Consider the following 9,406-nt stretch of genomic DNA (forward strand, 5'->3'; position numbering starts at 1 on the left):
TTATTAGATGAATTGTGTGTATAAATATATATTTTTGAAGTTCTTCGGATTGGCAACTGAATGCAACACTGGGTCGCTTCAAGGCTCGGAAAACCACAGTGACATGAAGATACATTCAAGAAAAGGGGCGCTGAAGAGGTCGGGAGGGAGAAGGTCAGCAGAAAGGAAGGGGAAGCCACTCAGTGTCCTTTCTTTAAAGGACACTAAGTGCTTGTGCTAGTGGCATTCTGAGCTGCTATGAAGAATTCCATGACTCGGGTCCAGGTCCGTGCCTCGGGTCCAGGTCCGTGCCTCGGGTCCAGGTCCGTGACTCGGGTCCAGGTCCGTGACTCGGGTCCAGGTCCGTGACTCGGGTCCAGGTATGTGACTCGGGTCCAGGTCCGTGACTCGGGTCCAGGTCCGTGACTCGGGTCCAGGTACGTGACTCGGATCCAGGTACGTGACTCGGGTCCAGGTACGTGACTCGGGTCCAGGTACGTGACTCGGGTCCAGGTACGTGACTCGGGTCCAGGTACGTGACTCGGGTCCAGGTACGTGACTCTGGACCAGGTCCATTACTCGGGTCCAGGTCCATGACTCGGGTCCAGGTCCGTGACTCGGGTCCAGGTGCTACACGAGTGCTGGTTTATTCCTGCCAACGGTTCACACTGTTCCGTCAAATTTTCGGTCATTTCATTTTCCGTCATCGGTATATAAACCTCCTGAGAGTAGTGGCCAATTCCAGAGGTGATTTTTGAAAATAAAAGGTATAAAATACCGACGCAAATGCAGTATACTGCGATCCTTTATTGACAATGTTCCGCCCACACAGTGGACTTTATCAAGTCACAAACAGATCTACCTGGGTAAACTGATTCGTCAGGAACTGTGTCCTGACACGGGTCTTAATCCTAAGATGACCCGGGTCGTCTGAGGATCTCCAGGAGATATCAATACACTTCAGTTGTTGTGTGGCTATGATCAGGGTCTTGTCGTAGTCCCTGTGCGTTCCACACCAAAACATTTTACGTTCACCATTGTGCTGGAGCCATCAGGCTCCCCCATCATTGTCTTTGGACCCTGTGTTGGGTGGTTGGGTAAATTAAAACTCGCAAATAAACGCATGGGCTCAGTTTTGTCCATCATGCATATGTTCACGAAGGTCTTGACAATAGTTCTGTATGTCTGTTTTCTGAGTCTATCAAGTTGGATATCATATCGGTGAAGAACGTGACTGACATCCTTTCATGGCTCAGGGATAATACGCGATGTCCTGCTCTGCTCTCTTGGGTGCAAGTTTGAGCAGTAGTATCATAATCTGGCTGATCAAGGGCGCGACCTTGTAAAGAGTACATGAATATATATATAAGGTGGAGAGTCAGGTGGAGAATGTTGGGTAGGTTGGATGTGATACGGAACTACACGGGACGTCCCGTGTAGCAGAGGTCTGAGCGAAGCTCTGACCTCTGCTACACGACTCTCCTCAAAGATTTGTTAAGTTATACCATGAATTAAGGAAAGATCCTGGACTTCACCTTACGAAACAGACAAAGCAAATGCGATAGTAATTATGGACAAGGTAGATTATAGTGGAAAATGAACATGTTAAGAGGCACTTACGTGCCTCTTAACATGTGTAATAAATTTACATCATATATATGTAAAACAACTCTCCTATGTGTTTCTGTGAACACATAGGTGCATAGGGGGGGTTGGATGGAAGCTAAAGTCACATATTAACTAGAGATGTTATGAAATACTTTTTCAGCCTCAGGGTGGTATAAAGGTGGAATGAGTTAGATGAGGACGTGGCAGAGGACAAGTTAATACACAGTCTCAGGGATAGGTATGACAGGTCCCAGGAGGCCTGTACGAGTAATGCCGGTGGCGGAAGTGTAAGAGGCGGGACCAGGAGCTGAGATTCGACTTCGGTGAATTCACACACACACACTCCACACTCCCCCACGCACTCTTCCACGCACTCACTCTTCCCCACACTCACTCTCCCCCACACACTCTCCCCACACGCTCCCCCACACTCTTCCCCACACACACTCCCCAACACATATTTCACACACACTCCCCCACACACTCATTCTCCCCCATACACTCTCCCCACACATTCCCCCACACACCCCACACACTCTCCCCAACACACATTCCCCCACACACACTCCCCTACACTCTCCCCCACACACACTTCACACACTCCCCCACACACATTCTCCCCCACACACTCTCCCCACACACTCTCCCCGCACTCTTCCCCACACACTCCACACACTCCCACACACTTCCCACACACTCGACACGCACTCCACACACACTCCACACACACACTCTCCCCCACACCAACATTTCCCAAGAGATGGAGTCACCGGCTGGTCGGAGACAGCGTCCAGATGCGAATTTCTCCGCCCTACTTCCAACACCACTCACCCCACTCCAGTCTGTCCCCCACTCACCCCACTCCAGTCTCTGTGTCCCACTCACCCCACTCCAGTCTGTGTCCCACTCACCCCACTCCAGTCTCTGTGTCCCACTCACCCCACTCCAGTCTCTGTGTCCCACTCACCCCACTCCAGTCTCTGTGTCCCATTCACCCCACTACAGGCTGTGTCCCACTCACCCTACTCTATTCTCTATGTCCCACGCACCCAACGCCAGTCTCTGTGTCCCACTCATCCCAATTCAGTCTCTGTATCCCACTCCATTCCAGTCTGTCCCACTCACCCCTCCAACATCTATACCTCGCTCCCACTCCAATCTCTGTTCCACTCAACCCATTTTAGATTCTGGTCCACTCCCACTCCAACGCTCCCACTCTCGTAGTTAATTAAGGGATTAATACTCTTAAACTCAGTACCTATAAGTGTTAACACAATAATATATATATATATATATATATATATATATATATATATATATATATATATATATATATATATATATATATATATATATATATATATAAACAAGTCGGCCGTCTCCCACTGAGGCAGGGTGACCCAAAAAGAAAAAATCCCCAAAAAGAAAATACTTTCATCATCATTCAACACTTTCACCACACTCACACATAATCACTGTTTTTGCAGAGGTGCTCAGAATACAACAGTTTAGAAGCATATACGTATAAAGATACACAACATATCCCTCCAAACTGCCAATATCCCGAACCCCTCCTTTAAAGTGCAGGCATTGTACTTCCCATTTCCAGGACTCAAGTCTGACTATATAAAAATAACCTGTTTCCCTGAATCCCTTCACTAAATATTACCCTGCTCACACTCCAACAGCTCATCAGGTCCCAAATACCATTCGTCTCCATTCACTCCTATCTAACACGCTCATGCACGCCTGCTGGAAGTCCAAGCCCCTCGCTCACAAAACCTCCCTTACCCCTTCCTTCCAACCTTTTCGAGGACGACCCCTACCCCGCCTTCCTTCCCCTACAGATTCATACGCTCTCCATGTCATTCAACTTTGATTCATTCTCTCTAAATGACCAAACCACCTCAACAAGCCGCCTTCAGCCCTCTGACTAATACTTTTATTAACTCCACACCTTCTCCTAATTTCCACACTCCGAATTTTCTGTATAATATTTACACCACCACACACACACACACACACACACACACACACACACACACATTATATATATATATATATATATATATATATATATATATATATATATATATATATATATATATATATATATATATATCGTGCCGTATAGGTAAAACTTGCGATTTTGTCTTAAATAGCAACGCACTTCTTGCCGAATAAGGCAAGCGAAAATTTGTGTATGCAATGATTTCGCAAAAATCTTCCTGAACCTAACGAAGAAAAATTTATTTTGTTGTTTGTTTATTATTAAATTATCGTAAACTTATCTATAATATATTTAGTTGGATTAGGCTAAATTAAACTGCGCTTCTTATAATAACGTTAGGTAAGTTTTTTAAGGTTCTTTTGGTACAAAATTATTAATTTTTACGTTAACAAAATTATTAATTTTTACGTTAACATAAATGAAAAAGTATATCTTTAAACGTATAAGAGAAAATTTTAGAAAGAAGTTAATTTGAAATGAGTTCTTGCTAACAGACCAATTTTACCTATTCGGCACGATATATATATATATATATATATATATATATATATATATATATATATATATATATATATATATATATATATATATATATATATATATATATATTGTAAATCTGGTGCGGTAGCTTGCAAATCTCTGGTCGCAGCTTTAAAACCTGTGGTGGTAGCTTGTAAATCTGTGATGGTAGCTTGTAAATTTGTGATGGTAGCTTGTAAATCTGTGATGGTAGCTTGTAAATCTGTGATGGTAGCTTGTAAATCTGTGATGGTAGCTTGTAAATCTGTAATGGTAGCTTGTAAATGTGTGATGGTAGCTTGTAAATCTGTAATGGTAGCTTGTAAATGTGTGATGGTAGCTTGTAAATGTGATGGTAGCTTGTAAATCTGTAATGGTAGCTTGTAAATCTGTGATGGTAGCTTGTAAATCTGTGATGGTAGCTTGTAAATCTGTAATGGTAGCTTGTAAATGTGTGATGGTAGCTTGTAAATCTGTAATGGTAGCTTGTAAATGTGTGATGGTAGCTTGTAAATGTGATGGTAGCTTGTAAATCTGTAATGGTAGCTTGTAAATCTGTGATGGTAGCTTGTAAATCAGAGGTGGTAGCTTGTAAATGTGTGGTGGTAGCTTGTAAATCTGTGATGGCAGCTTGTAAATGTGTGATGGCAGCTTGTAAATCAGTGGTGGTAGCTTGTAAATGTGTGGTGGTAGCTTGTAAATGTGTGATGGCAGCTTGTAAATCAGTGGTGGTAGCTTGTAAATCTGTGATGGCAGCTTGTAAATCTGTGATGGCAGCTTGTAAATCAGTGGTGGTAGCTTGTAAATCTGTGATGGCAGCTTGTAAATCTGTGACGGCAGCTTGTAAATCAGTAGTGGTAACTTGGAAATGTGTGGTGGTAGCTTGTAAATCTGTGATGGCAGCTTGTAAATCAGTGGTGGTAGCTTGGAAATGTGTGATGGCAGCTTGTAAACTTGTCGTGGCAACTTGTAAATCATGCCACACCATGAGCGTGTAAGCTCTTCACTTGGTGTAATTTAACAAGAGTGACAGACTTACCATTAGATCAGTGTAACAGTGAGGGTGTAACGTGAACACTCTAGAGGCGGCTAACGCACCACACTCACACACTCAGACGTTATCGCACTCGACACTCAGATGTTAACACTCAGACGCAGTGTTGTGGTCCTGGAGAGATAGAGACGTGTATCTGAGAGACACTTTAGGAGGAGAGACGCGCGGTGTACCCCACTCTCACCACTGCCACCCACACTGTAACTCTCTGATGGTGTGTGTGCAGTAACCCCCCCCCATCCCTCCTTCACTCCAGCCTCCACTCCTCCCAACCCTCCAACATTAAGCTCCTCCCCATTATCTCCCCTCCTAGCCTCCCCCTCTACACCTCATAACCACAAATTACTCCCCTAAGATCAATTCCGTATACAAACTTCAGCTCTGTTTATTTCTTCTCGTTTTCTTTGGCATAACAGATACTGCAAAGTGAAATCTTTGAATTACAGCAGCAACAGCAGCAACAGCAGCAACAGCAACTCTTAGCCAATCATAACTCGAGCAAATGAGACCAATCGTTCCAGGCGACCAATCAGACGGCATTTCTTCCAGAGCTCTTGTTACCCTTTTCTGACTTCCTTAATCCAAGATCAATGTATGTGTGTACTCACCTAATTGTGGTTGCAGAGGTAGAGTCACAGCTCCTGGCCCTGTGTGTGTTCTGTGGTTCATCTATGTTTTCAACGTCCAGTCGTGCCCCTGAGCACCTGTTTCCCGCCTCTCAAAACAGCCTATTCCTCTCTACCCTATCAGTCTTCTGTACATTGTGTAGGTTATCAGGTCTTCCCTGGTTCTTGAATCTCTAAACACTTTCTCCAGTCTCTTAACACGGTTCCTGGGGTGTGGGTTCCATGATGGCGCTGCGTACTCTAAGATGGGCCTGACATATATTTTATGAAGGACCAGGAATGACTCTCTGTTGATATTCTGTCTGGTGAACACTGACTCCAGAGGCTATTCAGTTGATTTGAGTCTCTGGTGATATGTTAGGTACTATGCTCACCCCTAGATCTTTCCCTTAGAGCGAAGTCTGCAGTCTCTGTCCCTTCTGTACTCAGTTTCCGGTCTTCTTGCCGAGTATAAGTTCAGTCAACTATTTACCTCATCAATCAACCACTAACCTCAGTAATCAACCACTACCATCATCAATCAATCACTAACCTCATTAATCAACCACTAACATCATCAATCAACCACTAACCTCGTCAATCACCCACCAACAAAATTAATCACCCACTATCATCATTAATCAACTACAAACCTCATCAGCCAATCACTAACCTCATCAATCAACCATTAACCTCATCAATCAACCAATAACTTCATCAACTAATCACTAACATCATCAACTAACCACTAGCCTCATCAACTAACCACTAACCTCATCAACTAACCACTAACCTTATCAACTAACCACTAACCTCATCAACTAACCACTAACCTCATCAACTAACCACTAACCTCATCAACTAACCACTAACCTCATCAACTAACCACTAGCCTCATCAACTAACCACTAACCTCATCAACTAACCACTAACCTCATCAACTAACCACTAACCTCATCAACTAACCACTAACCTCATCAACTAACCACTAACCTCATCAACTAACCACTAACCTCATCAACTAACCACTAACCTCATCAACTAACCACTACCCTCGTCATCAGCTAACCAATAATTTCATCAACTACCACTAACCTCATCAACTAACCACTAACCTCATCAACTAACCACTCCTCATCAACTAACCACTAACCTCATCAACTAACCACTAACCTCATCAGCTAACCAATAATTTCATCAACTTTACCACTAACCTCATCAACTAACCACTAACCTCATCAACTAACCAATAACTTCATCAACTAACCACTAACCTCATCAACTAACCACTAACCTCATCAACTAACCAATAACTTCATCAACTAACCACTAACCTCATCAACTAACCACTAACCTCATCAACTAACCAATAACTTCATCAACTAACCACTAACCTCATCAACTAACCACTAACCTCATCAACTAACCAATAAACTAACCAATCATCAACTAACCACTAACCTCATCAACTAACCACTAACCTCATCAACTAACCAATAACTATCAACTAACCACTAACCTCATCAACTAACCACTAACCTCATCAACTAACCAATAACATCAACTAACCACTAACCTCATCAACTAACCACTAACCTCATCAACTAACCAATAAACTTCATCAACTAACTAACCACTAACCACTCATCACTAACCACTAGCCTCATCAACTAACCACTAACCTCATCAACTAACCACTAACCTCATCAACTAACCAGTACCCTCATCAACTAACCACTAGCCTCATCAGCTAACCAATAATTTCATCAACTTTACCACTAACCTCATCAACTAACCACTAACCTCATCAACTAACCAGTACCCTCATCAACTAACCACTAACCTCATCAACTAACCAATAACTTCATCAACTAACCACTAACCTCATCAACTAACCACTAACCTCATCAACTAACCAATAACTTCATCAACTAACCACTAACCTCATCAACTAACCAATAACTTCATCAACTAACCACTAACCTCATCAACTAACCACTAACCTCATCAACTAACCAATAACTTCATCAACTAACCACTAACCTCATCAACTAACCACTAACCTCATCAACCAAGCTCTTGCTTCATCAATCCTGCAGTTTGCTCAGAGTCATCAACAGTCTTTCCCTGTTCTCGTATCTTATTATTCCCTTCATTACTTTAACATCATCAATAAGCAGAAACATATGACTCAATCCCATCTGGTATGTCGCACACACCAGACACAGTACTGTTGTGTGTGTGTGTGTGTGTGTGTGTGTGTGTGTGTGTGTGTGTGTGTGTGTGTGTGTGTGTGTTACTCACTCACCTATATGTGGTTGCAGGGGTTGATCCATAGCTCCTGGCCCTATGTGTTTATCACTGTCTACCAGTGACTGATATGATAGCACTGCATACTCACCTACACTGTTGATGGCTTTTTGTAAGAGCCTTTCTCTCTCTCTCTCTCTCTCTCTCTCTCTCTCTCTCTCTCTCTCTCTCTCTCTCTCTCTCTCTCTCTCTCTCTCTCTTTCTCTCTCTCTCTTTTCTTTACACAGGGTTTGACAAGGGTAAGTTAAGTATTTCTAAATTTATTGACAAGCTAAGAGCTGTTACCTACATCAGCTCATTTGAAAGCATTTTTGTTATGAGACATACAAGTAGGGAACAGGATGAAGTTGGAGCCATCTGTGGGCCAGCATTTTCATCTGATCAACTGACTTTATCTCGTTGACATCATTATGCTGTACGAATGTGTTCCATACTCGAGTCATCCTGGGAATAAATGATCTCAGATGAAGTGATGTTCTGGACAAGGGTACAGCCAGAGTGAAGTTGCTGCTTCCTGCCCGTCTTGTGGTATAGAAACTTGCTTCAAGCTGTCCTCTCTCTCTCTCTCTCTCTCTCTCTCTCTCTCTCTCTCTCTCACGCTGATCACACCTCGTCGTTGATTCACCTCATTGATTCATCATGAAATATTCAGCTCTTACTCAAGCACCTCCTGAAGGTGCCCCAACCTTCCTGAAGGTATTACAACCTTCCTGAAGGTATTACAACCTTCCTGAAGGTATTACAACCTTCCTGAAGGTATTACAACCTTCCTGAAGGTATTACAACCTTCCTGAAGGTATTACAACCTTCCTGAAGGTATTACAACCTTCCTGAAGGTATTACAACCTTCCTGAAGGTATTACAACCTTCCTGAAGGTATTACAACCTTCCTGAAGGTATTACAACCTTCCTGAAGGTATTACAACCTTCCTGAAGGTATTACAACCTTCCTGAAGATGCTACAATCATCCTGTAGGTGTTATAACCTTAATTAAGGTGTTCCAACCTTAATTAAGGTGTTCCAACCTTCCTGAAGGTGTTCCAATCTTCCTGAAGATGTTCCAACCTTACTGAAGGTGTTACAACCCTCAGGTATTGGAAATTGTTTTAGTGATGCAAATCATTCAGTGTTTACTAGTGCTGTAAATCACATTCTAGCTGTGTTCACTAGCGTTGTAAATTATTCTAGCTGTGTTCTAGTGTTGTCAGAAATTCTAGGTGTGTTCTAGTGCTGGAGTCACAACTAACAGTATCTACGCACAGCGTCTAGTAGTAACTAGCAGGAAGGATAATGCACCAACACACAGCTATTTGATTAAT

At 42.8% G+C, this 9,406-nt stretch overlaps 1 protein-coding gene across 1 annotated transcript in view; it reads right to left on the reverse strand.

The window, feature by feature from the left end:
- The window catches only part of Cht7 (chitinase 7), a 119,089-nt gene extending 113,734 nt beyond the window's left edge, over positions 1–5,355 (reverse strand). Inside the window, exon 1 of the mRNA XM_053782336.2 lies at positions 5,157–5,355. Coding sequence (XP_053638311.2) covers positions 5,157–5,159 — 3 coding nt within the window. The 5' untranslated portion in view covers positions 5,160–5,355. The remainder of the gene's footprint in view (positions 1–5,156) is intronic.
- Between the last annotated feature and the right edge of the window lie 4,051 nt (positions 5,356–9,406).

Source organism: Cherax quadricarinatus, chromosome 38 (assembly GCF_038502225.1).
Source record: "Cherax quadricarinatus isolate ZL_2023a chromosome 38, ASM3850222v1, whole genome shotgun sequence".
Taxonomy (NCBI): domain Eukaryota; kingdom Metazoa; phylum Arthropoda; class Malacostraca; order Decapoda; family Parastacidae; genus Cherax; species Cherax quadricarinatus.